The sequence below is a fragment of the Halichoerus grypus genome, chromosome 7, assembly GCF_964656455.1.
Source record: "Halichoerus grypus chromosome 7, mHalGry1.hap1.1, whole genome shotgun sequence".
NCBI lineage: Eukaryota > Metazoa > Chordata > Mammalia > Carnivora > Phocidae > Halichoerus > Halichoerus grypus.
In genome coordinates this window covers 103,241,032-103,259,886 of record NC_135718.1, presented here as the reverse complement: position 1 = coordinate 103,259,886, position 18,855 = coordinate 103,241,032, and the positions used below count along the sequence as shown (strand labels likewise).

The 18,855-nt window shown below is 39.2% G+C and overlaps 1 protein-coding gene across 1 annotated transcript in view; it reads left to right on the top strand.

Annotated features, from left to right (window-relative positions):
* Window positions 1-18,855, top strand: part of SLC9C2 (solute carrier family 9 member C2 (putative)) — a 99,077-nt gene that overhangs the window by 62,094 nt on the left and 18,128 nt on the right. The window contains exons 17-21 of the mRNA XM_036103932.2: window positions 2,013-2,162; window positions 8,139-8,190; window positions 10,244-10,392; window positions 12,748-12,873; window positions 18,125-18,223. Of these exons, the coding sequence (XP_035959825.2) occupies window positions 2,013-2,162; window positions 8,139-8,190; window positions 10,244-10,392; window positions 12,748-12,873; window positions 18,125-18,223 (576 nt within the window). The remainder of the gene's footprint in view (window positions 1-2,012; window positions 2,163-8,138; window positions 8,191-10,243; window positions 10,393-12,747; window positions 12,874-18,124; window positions 18,224-18,855) is intronic.

The window sequence follows — 18,855 nt, the reverse complement described above, 5'->3', positions numbered from 1 at the left end:
CTGCTTCAGGTTTAGTTTTTCCTCATAGCACTTGTTACCTTTGTACTGTATGTTGCATGTACTCTCCATGAGTTAGGGATTTTGTATTGGTCACTGATGTAACCTACGGCTCTAGAATGGTGCCTAGCATATAGTAAGTTCTTAATCAAATATTTGTTGAGTGAAAGAATGAAAATGTTGGTGCCACTTGAACCATGGTGACCCAGAAACAAGTTTTCTAGGCTTTAGTAAAATTTGCTCATAAAGGCCTAACTGTGCAGAAGCATGAAAATATTTTCTCTACAAGCCATTTTTATATAGCATACTGCCTATGGAACTTAATTTTGCTGTGTCCTTCAGTCTCTGTAGCAGCTACTATTCCTTCTCTCCACGCCTCTGGTTTTGATTCTGAAGGTAGATTTTCAGATTTCCAGTCTCAGCTCTTGAACCTCCTGTCTTTCTTTCCAAAGAAGTTGTCTTATATAAGCTTTTAACTTGGGAGCTTTAGATGATTTCATTTGCCACTCCATTTTTTTTGAGTTCTTTAATTCTTATTATGTCAAACAAGTTTATTGGTATGTGTTGAAGTTATGAAGGATTAATGTAAAAAAAAAAAAAAACAACTGCTGAAAACTCTGGTGACAAAAGGGATTCATTAGAATCCTCCAACTATTCCCATTCTCCATGAAATTTAGTAGTCATCTTAAAGGCAGAATTGTTTGAATGCTCAGACTTGTAGACTTTATTGTCTGTTCTTTCCTTGATTCTATATCATTGTTACCAAGCTTTGGTGTTCAAAAGCGTTACTATGCAGAGTTGTATACATAAACCCTGCCTTAAGGGGTAATTTTGATTATTTGTGATTTTTGCTTTACGAGCTTAGAGCCGAGTGTCTACCTAAGGTACAAACCCACCATAACACAAAGTGCACTAGAAATCAGGATGTGCAGCATGAGTCTAAGTCTTAAAATGGAAAGGAGAAGCTTCCTTAGGTATCAGTTTTTATACAGAGATTGGATGCAGATGAAGGTAAAATGATTACTGTAGAAGTAATACTTTGTGAAATGTCTCTCTGAGGGAAGTACAGATTTAAAGATGTGTTATTGTGGAAGTCAACTCTATTCAGAGTGTGAACCAGTTGCTACTTCTGTCCAGCACACTTTGACAAATCTCCATGAAGTATACTTAAGGAATTAATATAATCAGGATTAACTTTTTCTATTGAGCACTTACTATGTTCCAGGAACTGTGCAGAGTACTTTACATATATTATCTAATTAAATTATTGCAATAGCCCTGTGAAGTAGGTGTTACCACATATAAAGTCAGGTGCTCTAATAGCCTGTCTCAGTACAATGTGGCTTTCAAAAGAAGCCTATATTGGAGAACTTGGAGGAATATTGGAGATTTTTACCTTAGATCCTCTTAGGAACAGCTCAGGGGGTGTCAGTGCATTATGGAATAACACTTTGTAAAAATCCTCTTTACTATCTCTCCCTCTGGCCAGAGAGCATAAGAGCAGCTAAAAATCTCTTCTTTCTCTGCCCTTGTAATTCCTTTGCTATGATGTTATTTTGCTCTTCTCACCTTCCTCCTCTGTGACCTGGTTCCTCACCATCTACCTTGCATTCTGACCTGATTCTGTCTCTGTGATTGACTGTATTGGTTGTGAGGGGCTGCTCCGTTGGACTTCGGGTACTTAAGTATTACTACCCTCATTTTACAGATAAGGAGACAGAATCCTCAAGGTCACAAGTAACTTGCTCAAGTCATAGAACTGGTGAATAGGAGAGCTCGCACTTGAACCTCGGAGGGTTTATATTTAAAATCCCATTTTCTTTAGTCACGACACTCTCTTGCCTCAGCTTATGATTTGAGAAATTTAGAGCTAAGAAGTATCTGAGAATGTGCATTTCTAACAAGTCTCTGGGTAATGTCACTGCTCCCCAAGATGACACTTTGAGAACACCTGCCTTCGAGGGTGCTTTTCCTCATCAAATTTTCACACTTTTTTTTTCTCTTCATTGTTCCAGATAATAATCCCACTACTGATAAATATTGTAGATGTGCAGATCAAAAAGCGCCTCCGCTTGATGTATAGTATTACAAAAGGTTATGTCAAAAGTCAAGAGGATACCAAATTTTTAATAAAACAAATTTCCAGCCGAGAATCAATATATCAGGTGAGAGACAAGATTGGGAAAACAATCACTTGAGTGTAGTCATATCTTTTAAGACTACTTCTACATGTATTTGATCCAACAGATAAATTGTGGCAAGTGAAGGGGATTCAATTGCTTATTATGTTATAAGAGGTGCTGCAGAGGACAGTCTTTGCTCTTTAAATGTCAGGTGTCTTTATCAAACTTGTTTATGATCTTCACAGAGGAAAATCTACCCTTCATTTTTATTTTTTCTGGATGCAGACTAGAGATTTGTCTGCCTTTGTAACACTCTCTAAAGGGTAGGGCAAGTTGGAAAAGGCTTGGTGCAGGAATCAAAACTCACGAGTCTTCAAAGAAAGGGTAGGTCTGAAGTGGAGAGGAAGAGAGAGGGAAAGAGAAGAAAGATTTGACGTTGAAAACTCGAAATGCTGGTGCTGAAGAATGGCTGAGTAGTAGTAGTATTTATTTATTTATTTATTTATTTATCTATTTATTTGATCATTCAAGACCCTCCTTATTTCCAGGCAGCATGAAGTAGGTACCAACTGGGAGATGAGGATGTGAGCATACTAGGCACTCGAAGATGGAGTGAATCACCTCCTGACTTGGTTCCCTCATGCCAGGCTGTCCACCCAGGACCCTCTGCAAACTAGTAGAGTAATGTTTCAAGTTCCACATGTGACTTTCTGCTTAAGAATATTCAGTAACGGGGGCACCTGGGCAGCTCAGTTGCTTAAGCTGAGTACGACTCTTGATCTCAGCTCAGGTCTTGATCTCAGGGTTGTGAGTTCAAGCCTGCATTGGGCTTCATGCTGGATGTGGAGCCTACTTTAAAAAAAGGAAAAAAGAATATTCAGTGGCTCTGCATGGCCTGAAGGGTAAGGTCTTTGAATCCAAATATATATATGTAGAAAGGAGAGAACGCAGAAAAGATGGTAAGAGAATAATCATGCAGAATTTTACAACTTGAAAGTAATAAAATTCAAGAAGTAAAAGTATCCCTCCCTGCCCTCCACGCTACGGCTTCCCAGAGACAGCCCCAGAGTAACCATTCTTCTTTTTTTTTTTCTTAAAGATTTTATTTATTTATTTGTCAGAGAGAGAGAGAGAGTGAGCATGGCACGCTGAGGGAAAAACAGGCTCCCTGCTGAGCAAGGAGCCTGATGCAGGACTCGATCCCAGGACCCTGGGATCAGGACCTGAGCTGAAGGCAGGCATCCCCATAGTAACTACTCTTGTGTTAATTCCTCTACTGTTTGCCATAATAATTTTAATAATGTGCACATGTATTTTATTCTTGATTTATTATCTCTAAACAGCCTTTATTTACTCTGCCATGAAGTACAAAGAGATTAGAATATTGCTTTAGCCTTTTCTTTTTCTCCCCATCTTAAATTTTTGGAGCAATTATTTTTACAGAGAAAAGGTTTATAACATTTACATTTTATTATGTAATTATATTATGTCTTTATTCTTTTCAATAAATGACTCCATACATGGAAAACTAAAAAACAACCTTTACTTTGTTGTGATTATATATTATTCAGTGTAGAACCTATCATTTGATTCAACTCATAACAAAAGAAATATGATCAGTATCATTAAACATCTACTACTTGAAAGAGACTCTTCTAAAGGAAACAGTCAAATGGATTAATTAAAAAAGTGTTTTTTAAACTATCTTCCTCTCTTCCTTTAGCTTATATTCTTCAGCCACCCTTTCTGGAGTCCCATGTGAGCCTCATTTTTGCTTTCCTTTTTATCATGCTAGATTATGCCCATAAGTAATTTTTTTCATAGGTGATGTATGGGCTAGCACATGAAAAAATCTTTGTATTTTGCTCTCATAATTGATCTTTTCACTGTCCAAAACTATTTTCTTAAAGATACTGCCATCTGTCTTCAGCATTGATGATACAAGTCTGATTTTACTTGTGATTTTGTAGGTGACTTTTTTCTCTCTGTTTAGAGGCTTATAGGATTTTCCTCCTTGGAGTTCTGAATTTTTACCAGAATGTGTCTAGGTGTGATTTAAAAAAAAAAATGGGGACATCTGGGTGGCTCAGTTGGTTAAGGGTCCAACTCTTGGTTTTGGCTCAGGTCATGATCTCAGGAGTGTGAGTTTGAGCCCCACCTCCAGCTCAGCGCTCATGGCGGAGTCTGCTTGAGGATTCTCTTATTCTGCCCCTTGCCCTAGTCACGTGCATGCATGGTTTAAAATAAATAAATAAATCTTAAAAAAATTATCGGGGTGTCTTGTTGGCTCAGTTGGTAGAGCATGGGACTCTTGTTCTTAGGGTTTTGGGTAGGAGACATAACTTAAAAAGTAAAAAAATTAAAAAAAAATTATCCCACGCAGCACTTGTTGGAGCTTTCATAATCAGAAGATTGCCATATTTCTTCCATCACCTCTTTGATTATTCCCTCCCCTTGGTTTCTATTTTGCCATTTACATCATTTTTTTTTATTATGTTATGTTAATCACCATTCATTACATCATTAGTTTTGGATGTAGTGTTCCACGATTCATTGTTTGCGTATAACACCCAGTGCTCCATTCAGTATGTGCCCTCTTTAACACCCATCACCAGGCTAACCCATCCCCCCACCCCCCTCCCCTCTAGAGCCCTCAGTTTGTTTCTCAGAGTCCATAGTCTCTCATGGTTCGTCTCCTGCTCCGATTCCCCCCTTCATTTTTCCCTTCCTGCTATCTTCTTCTTCTTCTTCTTTTTTTTTTTAACATATAATGTATATTTGTTTCAGAAGTACAGGTCTGTGATTCAACAGTCTTACACAATTCACAGCGCTCACCATAGCACATACCCTCCCCAATGTCTATCAGCCAGCGACCCCATCCCTCCCACCCCTCACCACTCCAGCGAACCTCAGTTTGTTTCCTGAGATTAAGAATTCCTCATATCAGTGAGGTCATATGATACATATCTTTCTCTGATTGACTTATTTCGCTCAGCATAACACCCTCCAGTTCCATCCACATCGTTGCAAATGGCAAGATTTCATTCTTTCAGCACCATTTTAAACAAATTCTTGAATTTCTGGATTTAGTCCTTGTTTCAAGGTTTCTCATAACTTCCAAGTCTTACCTCTTTGCAGTGAGAACCCCCTCCCCCTCAGCTTGATTTTCCATATTCCGAATCCAGTTTGTAGCTGTGTTCATTCTGATATTCAGTCCATCTATTAAATTTTCTCTCCTCTTTTTTGACTGAACACTTTTTGATCTCCAAGTACTGTGATTGCTTCTTTTCATTGAAACTGGTTCCCGCCCACCTTTTTTAAAACAAATGTGATATTCCCTTGAATCTCTTTATTTAAAAATGTTTTGTTTCCTGTATTAGTTCTGCTTCCTTGAGGTTCATTCTTCCACTTGTCACATTTGGTTCTTGTCTTTCATCCTGTTTTACCTGCCCCATGTTTGGTGACTTTTGCTTTTATTTTCAGATGTGTAGATGAGGGGTCCAAAGTGAACAGTATCAATAGCTGAAGGGCATTTTCTCAGCCCAAGTGAGACTCTTGATTTTTTGTTTGTTTGTTTATTTATTTATTTATTTATTTATTTACTATGTTCAGTTAGCCAACATATAGTACATCATTAGAGACTCTTGATTTTTAATCTGACAATGAATTTAAATCCTGATTACTAAAGCCCAGATCTAATAATTGTGTGTGTATACACAAAATCAGGAATGGACTGAGGGTTATATCTTCTGCTTATTGTGCCTATTTTTTTGTGATGACTGTGAGTTACCTCAGGCCCTCAGCCAAGAAAGAGAGGCTCTTTCCTTATTAAATCCAGGAGAGGGAAAGAGGCTGTGAAGATACCTACCCTAATGTTTTAATTTCTAAAATATACAAGAAGATATATTGTTAAATATCTTTAGAATTTAAAATTTTCTTTTTTAATCAGGGACCACTATAGGAAGAGGATAGCTGAATTTTAGCAAAGCATCTAACGTCTTTCATGACATCCTTATAGATAGGCTAGAGAACTATTCTCTGGATTTATCAAGGAAGTATCGATTATTGGATCAAATGTGCAACAGAATTCTATCTTGTTGATTTACTTTGAATATTAGAGAAGACAAAAGAAGCACAGAAAGTCTAGATGGAGCTATACTAGAAAGAAAATAGAGCTATTCATAGGAGAAAAGATTTCAGGAACTGGAAGAGGAGAGAAGAAAGCAGCAGTCAGTGGTGGGAGGTAATGTGTTTTGAGGAGTTTGGGGGAAGGCATTGACATGTGGGGGTGCTTGCCTCAAAGTGTAAGAGATGAAACAAATTTCCCTTTGGCATTTATAAAGGAGACTTCAGTAAAGACTTAAATGTTTTTTTTTGAGATGTGTTTAGATCTCAAACTTGTGTTTTTTCTGAAAGTGACGTGGTTCAAAAACTGACCAGTGGCAGCTCACTTAGAGGAGTCACATGTATGCCCAGGCTTTAATGATTATGTTCTATGTGTGGGTAGGAGTCAGTTCCTATGCTCTCTTGTGCAGGTCGTTCTGTAACATTGTTACGGAGTTGCTATCAGTCCAGTTTGGTTTGAAGGGGTCTTCACAGCTACCTATGCACCTGTGCAAGCAGGGCGGGGCCATGGTGTGTGGGTGCCGTGGGCAAGCCATTAATTTGGCACCTTCCCAATATTGATTTGGTGTTATCAAGTGAAAAGAAACAATTTAATAAAAATTGTGTACCTCATTCTTATATTCAAAATGAGGGATTTATTACATGTGATTTTTCTAGACCAAAACAACAGCAAAAACTTAACTTTAGCTACTTAAACTTTAGATAACAAGCCAGTAGGGGCACCTGGGTCGCTCAGTTGGTTAAGCATCACACTCTTGATTTTGGCTCAGGTCATGATCTCAAGGTCCTGGGATGGAGCCCCGTGTTGGGCTCTGTGCTCAGCGGGGAGTCTGCTGGAGATTCTCTCCCTCTCTCCCTCTGCTCATGCGTGTGCACACACTCTCTCTCTAAAATGGATAGGTAAATCTTTTTTTTAAAGATTTTTATTTATTTATGGGAGATAGGGTGAGAGAGAGAGCACGAGAGGGGGTGCAGAGGAGGAGAGAGAGAGACAGAGAGAGAACAAGCTGGGAGAGGGGCAGAGGGAGAGGGAGAAGCAGGCTCCATACTGAGCAGGGAGCCTGACCCGGGCTCCATCCCAGGACCCCGAGAATATGACCTGAGCCGAAGGCAGATGCTTAACCAACTGAGCCACCCAGGTGCCCCTAAAATGGATAGATAAATCTTAAAACAAAACAAAACAAAAAACAATCCAGTAAAATAACACTGTGTTCGTTACTCTTCCCTGTAAATAGCACTATGCTGTGTGTTATTTGGGCGCAGGATTTCAGTCATCTGTACCTGACAATCCTAGGGAACTGCCTGTTGTTTGCTGCCAGGGCTGTTGGTGTGGCCAAGTGCAAGCTCCAGAAAGATTTAAAGTTGGAGAATAAGCTCCACAAAGAGCAGTGCCTGGGACATGGTGGGCATTTGACCAATACCCATTGTATGATTGAACACAGCTTAAACCACGGTTAGCCCTGGAGTAGAGCTATTTCTTAGTTATGTCAGGAGTTATCCATAGGAAACATGAACTAATCAATACCATCGTTTCTCATTATTCCCCTTGTTTTTATGCTCCTGATAGACTGGCTGCCCAAACAGCTGCTCAGTGGGCTCTCTCTTAACAAAGCTCTGTCTGTGAGAATTCTCCTTGGTGCACAGCAGAATGCACACTAATCTTTTCTGAGAAGGGCTGGGTCCAGTTGTTATGCAAGCTACTGACTGCACACTATTCATTGTAATATGAGTGGGAACACGGGGAAAGCAGCAGAATTGGCACAGAGGGAAGAACTGAGCTAAACATCTCCCCCAAATCATAAACTAAGTGGGATTTCTTCTTTTTCTCAGATTTTAAAGCCAGACATGCAGTTAGTGTAATAACAAATTAATGTCTTTCTTAACTTCTTACAGAAATTATATGAAATTTTGGAAACCAACAAACGAGATGCTGTCAAAGAACTAGGTAGGTAGTTGGGAGTATCTGATTTCCTGAAATCACACCTTATTATCCCATAATTTTACCAAGGTAAGACAAGTTCATACTTTCCTTCACTTACTCATTTATTCACACAACAAGCATTTATTGAACACAGGCCAGGTATGCCAAAAATGCAGAATTTAGTGGAGGGTATGAGAATATCAATGGATAATTGCAGAAAGTTAGAAGAAGTCTTGCATTTGCTATGGGAACATAGCAGAAAGAATGAGGAGTGTAGAAAGTGTATTAAAGTGGCAAGATCAGATTCCTTAAGGCTGTAAGAAAAAGACACACGATGATTACATTTGACAAAGGGTGTTTTTGTTTTGTTTTACTTTGCTTGCAAGGATACTCAGGAATGTGGGGCTACAAGGGATGTCATTTCTTGAGCATCTATAATCACTCTGCTTGAGCTGAAGCACACAGCAGGAGCCCTAGGATTTTATACAAAGCTTCTTGGGTCTGTTTTCCTTGTAAGGGGCTGTAGGCCAGGCTCTCAATGTATGCAAAAGTATCTGGGAGAGAGCCTGGCATAAATGGAAGTTAGTATAAAATAAATCAAATAAAACCACTTTGTATTCATAACCACATTATAAGATGCCATATGGATTTATGAGGATGATACTTTCCAAATCAAAATTGGAAGAATGTGGCCTAATGAATGAAATTGTGAATTTGGAGACAATATGCTAGAAATTTTGGCACTGTCTCAGAAAATCCAGGACCCACTGTTGCCTTTACATATAGGTAGATTTTTATTTCTGTGCTTTTAAAGATTAGGGGCCGGCCTAGGAGCTGCTGTCTCATATTATGCTTTTAGATTACTATGGAATATTACAAAGTTCTCTTGATTCAGTCCTGTAAAACGGAGTACCTGTTCCCAAATGGTTACTAAAACTGATTGTCAAATGTTAATTATGTCAAGAACTGTGTTAACAGGTTTATATGCATTATCTCATTTAATCCTTATGATTACTCTATGAGGCAAATACTATTATCATCTTCATCTTATAGATGATGAAGCTATAAGATTTAAGGTTTAGAAAGGTTAAATTGCCTGAAGTCGTATGGGTGGTTAAGTAGTGAGCCAGATTTCCAGCCAAGGTGTACTTGACATTGAAACCTAAGTTCCTTTTTTTTAAAAAAAAAATTTTTAAATTTTAAGTAGGTTTCACACCCAACGTGGGGCTTGAATTCACAACCCCGAGATCAAGAGTCAAGTGCTCCACTGACCTATGTTCCTGATCACACTGTCCTTCATTATACCAGCCAGTTAAGAAAAAAGTCTGGGTACCTTCCAGATATCAGGCATTTTGGTCCATGTTAGGAGTACAAAGATGAAAGAGATGCAGTTTTGGTTGTGACTCACAGTCCAGTTCGTGACTTTTTGTGTTCATTAAAGAGGACAAGATAGGGGCGCCTGGGTGGCTCAGTTGGTTGGGCGACTGCCTTCAGCTCAGGTCATGATCCCGGAGTCCTGGGATCGAGCCCCGCATCGGGCTTCCTGCTCCGCAGGGAGCCTGCTTCTCCCTCTGACCCTCTCCCCTCTCATGCTGTTTCTCTCTCTCTCTCGCTCTCTGATAAATAAATAAATAAAATCTTAAAAAAAAAAAAAAAGAGGACAAGATATGCGATTTGATCTCAGAAAGCTCCACCAGCTGAGTCCAGGGGCTCTTTTGTTAAGTCATTTATTCATTCACCCAACAAAAGTTATATGATATTTAGCAGGAGACAAATAAGTAAAAATCAAAATACCACAGTGTAATAAGTTCCATAATGGAGATATGTAGGACATATCATGGAAATAAGGCAGAGAAAGTGATTTTCTCCTAGTTGGTGGGGGAAGCCAGTTTTCAATGTTCTCATCCATAAAATGGAGTTGAAAATAACTCTAGTCCTCCCAGCCTCACAAGTTCTGTATGAGACAGGAATGATAGGTACTGTGTAAATACTTTGGAAATTATAAACCACTACACAAATATTAGCTATTATTGTGCTTATTGCATTGTTTGCTTACTAACAGTTTTATTTGCTTCAGGACTCATAGAGCATGAGGGTCGCGATGTTGTCATCGCTTTGAAGACTAGGCAGGCAATCCGGAGTGTGATTGCTAAAGCTCTGAAAAACCTCAATTTCCTTTGGTCAAGAGGCATTATTGATAAACATGAGGGCATCGAGATGAATAAGGTAATAAAGTTATTTTCCACGTGGCTTGATTCCATGGGCCCAACCCCCAAGCCTGCATTGTTACTTGAGTGTAATGAGTGAGGGCGATTAAGTCAGGTGTTCACTCTGTCCTTTGCCTATAGCCCTTGTTAATGCCCGTGGCAGCTAGCACCAGTGCTACCTGGTGTACACCATGTCACAACTGTTTGGCTGCAAGTAACAGAAACCAACCTGAGTTAGGCTCAGCCGAGGAATGGGGTTGGGGGATTTATTATAAAGACACATGGTGTCTTACAGAACCCACAATAGCCAGACCATGTGGCCAGGCCTGAGGAAGGGACTTGACTGCAGACCTAGAAAGCTTTCCAGATTCTCCATTTCATATCAGGGTTGCCCTCTATGCCATCTTCTTTTGGCTCCCTCTACAAACTCAACGACATTTTTCTGCTTCTCTATCTACTGGTCGAATGTGCTATGCCCAGTCCTAGCAGCTGTGGCATGGGAGGTGGGAATCACATAATGTTAACACGGTAGGGAAAGGATCAGCTTGTGTGCATACGCCGGCACTTGTGTGTGTTTTGTGGGGATCAGGGAGGGGGCAGTTCTGAGAGGAGAGGAGTAGGGAAGACACCATCGTTGGTTATTGATAAATAGACTTTTGAAAAACGATATATGTGTTTGCAAAAAAAATAAGGACATAAGACAGAGGAAAACATGGTTAATATTTAATGCTATTTATTCACATCTACCATCTAGACTGTGTATTTGTGCAAATATGATTGTTCTTTCTATCCTTTGTAAGAATCTGTTTCCTAGCATAAGGCCATAAGAAATATGGAAGTTCTGGGGCGCCTGGGTGGCTCAGTTGTTAAGCATCTGCCTTCGGCTCAGGTCATGATCCCAGGGTCCTGGGATTGAGCCCTGCATCGGGCTCACTGCTCAGTGGGAAGCCTGCCTCTCCCTCTCCCACTCCCTGCCCTCCCCACCACTTGTGTTCCCTCTCTTGCTGTCTCTCTCTGGCAAATAAATAAATAAATAAAATCTTAAACAAAACAAAACCAAAAAAACCAAAAAATCCGCATGGAAGTTCTGGTCCCACATTCTGTCTGTGTTGCCCACTGATTAGCTGCTCTGTGTGTCATATGTTTTTCCTTATCACTGGCAGCTCCTGGCCAAGTGTCACATGCACTGTGCTTCTGGTCATTCCCAGGACATAGTCCCCTCTCCATGGTCCCCAAAGGGAGATAGTTATGGGACAGGCCAGCTTTCCCCCTTAAGGCTCTATCTCTTTAGATTAATATCATGGCAAAGGACTAAATGGGTAATATGATTTCTCCATAGTGTCTGACAGACAGAAGAAAAGGACTACTTTACAGTATTCTTCAAGTTATACCTCTACACACACTGTGTTTTCTATTCTATTTTTTTCACTTATCACTTTGAAGGCTATATCAGATTCAATTGAATGCTTGATACCCATTAATTAAAATAAATAAATAATAGCCCTTATGAGGAGAGAGATTTTTTTTTCCTATAGGTTTGTCTAGAAAGGTAATGGGTAAATCAATCATTCAATAGTTACTTATTGAATGCATACTGATTGCCTAGTTGTCAGCCAAAGAGATAATTATCTTCCAAGGCATAAGGAGATAGTCATAAGGAGTTAGCTAGCTAATTCAATTTAATTGAGTAAATATATGTTGAATACCTACTATGTGCCATGGACTCTTGAGGAGATTGGGATACTTAGTACAACATTGCCCCCAAAGTCCATCGGCTTTTCCTCATTCTTTCATTTAATCCTTTATTCATACATTCAACAAAAGTTACATAATAGGAGGGTGAGGCAGATAAGTAAAAATAATAATACTATAATGTAATCAGTTCCATAGGGAGATCTGTAGGAGATGCCATGGGAATAAGGCAGACAAGTGATTATCTCTTACCTGGGAAGCCAGAGAAGTTTTCTGAGAGCCCACAAAGCTGGAACTATATCTTTCAAAATTAGAAGAATTTAGAGAAGCAAATCATACATATGAAAAATATTTGAGAAAATGTGGCATTAAATTGTACAGTAATCAACTGTGAAGTTTAGATGATTTGAAATTAAGACACAGTGGCATGCAGTGTTAACTGGATTATAAAGATAATAAACTCAAATTGAGTTAATATATCAATTCATAAATTCAATGAGTTAAGGGAAGAACAGGGACCAAAAAAGTTTAGAGGATAATTTAAGTAGAGTGAGAGAAACTGTGAGTCAAAATCAAAATAAATTTACATAACAGTAGTTTTGTTAGATTTTCTTAATTTTTACCTACTATCCCTTTCCCATCACAGGATCTGATCACCATTATTTTGATTGTTTGTTTTCAGGTACTCCTTGCAAAAATAAAAGCACTGAATAACTTTCCAATGGCAATCCCACCGCCTACTCCTGATAAATATCTTCATAATATTGTTTGGCTGGAAAATAAAGATGTTCTCATTGAGTTCTTCAAGGTAAAGATTCTGTCTTCTATTCTGACTCAGGTTTGATGATAATTATTTTCCACTCCCTAATGTAAGACTAAAAAAAAGCATATTCAAAGCAAGAATCCTGTGATGGCCAATGAAGGGTAAGCCAAAATGGAGGCCCAGCAAAACCCAGAAGAGTAGATTTCACTTGGAGTTCACAGGGCAAAGATGATTTTTCACAATGGCTTATCTGCTTAGGATAAACTATCTGTGTGATCTGATTATTACGAATCCCATCTTATTTTATGTTGTAGAGTTCTGCACTTCCAGATACACCCTCTGGAAAAGACCTTTTTTAGAGCAAGGGTCTCAAGTTTAAATTACTATACAGGCCAGGCAGATGATATAAAAGTAAAACAAGCTGTGTATAGTATTATAGGGAACAGTGAGAATTGTGGTATATTCCAGAGTTCATGGTCTGTCTAAAGTCAGCTGAGTGTTGTTATTGGAGTTTGGACTCTTTCAAGAAATATTTATTGAATATTCTCTTTGTGCTGGAGACTGTTGTAGGTTTGAGGATAATGCCAGTAAACAAAGTAAATGAAGTCCCTGCTTTGGACTTTATATTATATGGATAGAGATGGACAATAAACACACCAACACACAAATACATAGTCTATTAGATGATTGTCAATGCTATGGATAGATATGTCAATGCTTTTAGTCTTACATTAGGGAGTGGAAAAGGGAGAAAAGGGAATATAGTTGGGAAGCTATTTTATACGGGGTGATCAGGGAAGGCTGCTCTAATAAGGTGACATTTGAAGAGAGATCCGCAAGCAGTAGCATACCAGGTAGATAATCTGGGAGAAGAGCATTCCAGGCAAGTTCAACGCCCTGGTGTGGAGTGTGCTCAGTTTGTTCAAGGAACATCCCCAAAGCCCCTGTGGCAGAAGCAGTGATGGCAGGAGCCGAAGAAGTTGGAGTAGTTGTGGAGCCCGAGTTTATACAACTCTGTAGGCCAGGACTTTGGATTTTATTCTGAATTAAATGGGAACTTATGGAAAGGTTTTGAACAGAGAAGTGATATGATCTAACTTACAATGAAAAATGACCTCCTTGCTGCTGTGTTGAGAATAGGCTCTAAGGGGACAAGGGCAAGCCAGGGAGATGATGATTGTAATGGAGGCAAGAGGTGATGGGGACTTGGATTAGAGGAAGTGGCAAGTGGTCAGACTCTTGATGTGTTTTGAAGATAGAGCTATTAGGTGCTGAATGTTAGAGAGAGAAGACAACTTCTGGGATTTTAGTCTGAAAATAGGATGGAGTTCCTGTTGACTTAGATGGAGAAGAGAAGATTTATATGGTGGGCACAAGCATTCAATTCTGAATGAGTTAAATTTAAGAAAGCCATTAGACATCCAAATGGAGATGTTGAGTAGGCAGTAGGATATGTGACTGGAATTCGGGTGGGAGGCCAAATGGGAGATAGAGATTTTGGAGTTGTCAGCATAGAGACTTGATGAGATAATTTAAGGAATTATTATGGACATCCAAGGATTGAGTCCCGGGCTATCCAACATTTAGAGGGGAGATGAGGAGGAATTAGTGAAAAGAATAGAAAAAGAGATCAGATTTGTGTTTACCAGAGGCAGAGGATGGGGGGAGGGGGAATTGAAGGAAGATGGTCAAAAGGTACAAACTTCCAAGTTATAAGATAAATGAGTACTAGGAATGTGCTGTACAACATGATGATTATATATTTGACACTGCTGCATGGTAATATTTGAAAGTTGCTGAGATTAAATCCTAAAAGTTCAGATCACAAGAAAAATAATTTCTTTTTGTAACTAGAAGAGGTAATGGATGTTAACTAAATTTGTGGTAATTGTTTCATAATATATGTATGTTGAGTCATTATGCTGTATACCTTAAAGTTGAGCAGTGCTGTGTGTCAATTACATCTCAATAAAACTGGGAAAAAAGGAGATTTGAGGAGTAATCCATTAGGTGGGAGGAAAACTAAAGGAGAGTGGTGTTCCAGAAGCTGAGTGAAGAAAATATTTCATAAAGGAGAACGTAAGCAACTATGTCAAATGAGGCTGAGAACAAATCAGATGAAGATTGAAAATTGACTATTAGATTTAATAATGTAGAGGTCAGATTTTTTTTTAAAAACAAAAGCCATAGATCTGAATTTTTATGTGAAATTTCCAAATTTTAAAAATTTGGCAAGAATTCAAAATTTTAAAAGTATCATGCAGGCCAAACAAAATACATCCTTGGATTAGATGTGACCCACAGACCACCAGTTTGTGGCTTTGGTTTAAGTGGCTATTGTATGAATTAAAAGGTTTATAACGTTTTCATCAACCTGTTAAAACCTCTGCTAGATTTTTAGAATCAGGAAAACTCTGTGACAAAAAATGGTGTTTGCTTTACCACAAATTTGGTTGTACCATAATTTGTGATCTAGGCAGGTAGATATATAAGGCATCTGTTTGTCCATAATGTCTTGTTTTCTAGAAAGACAACAATCATAATGAGGTTCTACTGAGATTAATTCCTTTTTTACTATACTAATGTTTTCTTCATGCTAGAAATTTTTGAATTTTTCTTTTGAAATTGATTTCAAATTTACTTGAATTAAGACTCCTTTGGTTGTGGGGCACCTGGGTGGCTCAGTTGGTTAAGTGTCTGCCTTTGGCTTAGGTCATGATCCTGGGGTCCTGGGATCGAGCCCTGAATAGGGCTCCCTGCTCAGCAAGGAGTCTGCTTCTCCCTCTGCCCCTCCCCCCCTTAATGCTCCCTCCCTCTCTTTCTCTCTCAAATAAATAAAGTCTTTAAAAAAAAAGGAATCCTTTGGTTGAAAGTAACAAAAGCTTACTTGAACTAGTTTAAGCAAAGGGGAAGTTGACTGAAAAGACAATGAAGTGGTATATAGAAGCTGCTAAGAAATAGTTAGCTAACAGTGGGTATGGGGGATTCAGGCCGGCTCAGGAATATCATTGGTGGGCATCTTTGGACCTTTCTTCTAGCACTTGGATATCATGCTCAGTTCTCAATTCCCAGGCTCTTTGTCTCTCAGTTCAAATTCTTGAGAGAGAAATCTAACTGGCTTAGCTCAGATCTGATGTCCTGCTTTGCTGAGTACAAGTGTGGCTGCAAGAAGGAGGAGGAAACCAGATGGGATGGCCAGGGGCCATAGGGGATAGTTTGGAAAATGGATCTCAAATAAATAGGTGTGGGAGGTGGGAGGTGGGCTTGGACTGGGAAGAAGGCATCTCAAGATTGTTTCTTATAATTTGCCTTCTGCTTAGTTTTGTTAAAATCCAATTTAAGATAAAATTAGAATTTGGTTCTTTATAGGTAGTAATTTTCACAAGTGTAACTAACTGACCATCCAGCAGTGAATGGGGAGTAATGGGAAACCAATGAAAGAAGGTAGCTCTATAATTTAGTGATTCACAGACACCTGAGGTGAACCTGTCATAGAGGCACAACCTTCTTCCCATCCCTAACTTGCCATACCTCTGCAAGGCTGTTGGTCTTTCTCTACCCTCTTACAGGCTTCTCTCAGTCTAAGTGCCCCCTTTCCTTAATACGTTGGTTCTTGAGAGACTTTTCAATTGGATTTTACCAGGATAAAAATTGTGATGAATTGGAAATACATAGGCATTATTCTCATTAGGGACAGCCCAGGGATTATGTGGCTAACCAAAATCCACATAGTAGACAAAACAAACACCCCTTATTGTAGACTATAATTTCAATCTTGGTTTCCATCACAGCTACAATAGTTAATTTTAACTACTCCTCCCTTCTTTCATCCTCCAACTGGTGTGGTTAATTAAAAACATAATGTTCTATAATGATAAGCCGGAAGTCAATGGTAGAAAACCAAGGTCTGAATAATACATAAGCTGGATAATTGGCTTTAGGTGACTTTAAGAAAGCATTGGGAAGTCATCCATACTTTTTGTTTCAACACTGTCAAATAATTCAGAAGTACATAAAGTGAAAAGTGAAAACTCATCACTCTTAGCCCACACTTAGAGATAACCACTATGAATAATTTAGAAATATGTTTCCTACATATCTTTGTATAATGCAAATCTGTCCCCCGATTCTCCTGTTATAAACCCTTCAGTGGCTCCTCCTTGGTTTTGGGAAAAAGCGCAAAACTCTTTAATGTGCCTATGAGATCCTTCAAGGTCTGGCTCTGGCTCACCTCTCCAGTCCTTTCTCCACTGGGGCTGCATGATAACTTTCACGAGCCCTGGCACTTTGCCTTAGTGGGCCTCTTCCCCCATCAAAAAGTACAAAAAATTATACTTAATGACTGTGTTAGTATAAAGATGAATATATTAGTATTAAATGTTTTAGTATTAAAACATTTTCCTCTACCAGAAGTTGTTTTATTCCCTTCTGATTTTAAAAGAAACCAGAATGTTGTTGTGAGTCTCTAAAGTATTGGAATCCTACGCACTATGCCTGTGGAAGCCTAATTGATAACTCAGTCCTGGTCTCCACCCCTCCCTGTCTGAGACATACTGAATCTTCTGCAGTTTTGTTACCCCAAGTGCAGATGTTCTATTTGCCTTTGGTCTTTGCATATACTGAATCCTCTGCCCTTGAATGATGTTCAACTCATTGTATCCTGGCTCTCTGTTACCCTTCCTTCAGGCCTCAGCTTAGCTGTTCCTTCCTCTTTAAAGTCTTTCCTGGACAGGGCACCTGGGTGGCTCAGTCGTTAAGCATCTGCCTTCGGCTCGGGTCATGATCTCGGGGTCCAGGGATCAAGCCCCACATCGGGTTTCCTGCTCGGTGGGAAGCCTGCTTCTCCCTCTCCCACTCCCCCTGCTTGTGTTCCTGCTCTCGCTCTCTCTCTCTGTCAAATAAATAAATAAAATCTTAAAAAAAAAAAAAATAAAGTCTTTCCTGGACACCCAAGACGGGGGTCCTGTGGCCTTTCTGGACTTTTCCAGAGCATCCTGTCTTTGTCTCCTTTGTCAGAAGTATCACACTTTATTGTAAACATCTACTCAACTGAGCATTTATTGGGTGTTTCCACCAGTCACTGTGATCACAAAGTCTACAGTTTGCCTGCTTGTCCCTTTCTTTTAAAAAAATTGATGAGGTATGTCAGCATGTTATAATTAATTAACAAACCATAGAATATAGTTTGAGGGTTTTTTTTCTACTTGAAAACCATTTTAGCTTTAAAGTCTTATTTCTATTTAGAAAAGTAGACCATGAAACTTTTGTGTTGACTCCCTTTTTATTTTTCTTGCAGGAGAGAGCCAAACTTGCCTATTTTGACTATGGAGATGTCATTTGTAGAGAAGGTGAAATGCCACAAGGAATCTACTTAATTATTTCAGGAATGGCAATTGTAAGGGACTATTTATTCTTTACTGAAAATGTATTTTGAAATATATGATTTTAATATAAGGAGAAATTTAAGAACCAGGAAAGTTTTAAATTCTTTTTAAAAGATTTATTTATTTATTTTGAGAGAGAGAGCACGAGTGTGAATTGTGGGGGAGGAGAAGAGGGGAAAAAACTCAAATAGAGTCTGTGCTGAGTGTGGAGCCCCAACTGGGGCTCGGTTCCAGGACCCTGAGATCATGACCTGAGCTGAAATCAAGAGTCAGATGCTTAACTGACAGCCACTGAGGCGCCTTGAAAGTTTTAAATTTTTAACATAATTTCTAAATGAAACCATTTCTGCTCAGAGTGAACACTACAGCTGAGAGAGAATCCCCAACATCTGGGGCGCCTGGGTAGCTCAGTCGTTAAACGGCTGCCTTCAGCTCAGGTCATGATCCCAGGGTCCTGGGATCGAGCCCCGCATCGGGCTCCCTGCTCCACGGGAAGCCTGCTTCCCCCTCTCCCACTCCTGCTGCTTGTGTTCCTGCTCTCGCTATGTCTGTCTCTGTCAAATAAATAAATAAAATCTTTAAAAAAAAAAAAGGAGATAATACCCAAATCTGAAAAGCACTTCCATTTTAATAGAATGCTTTT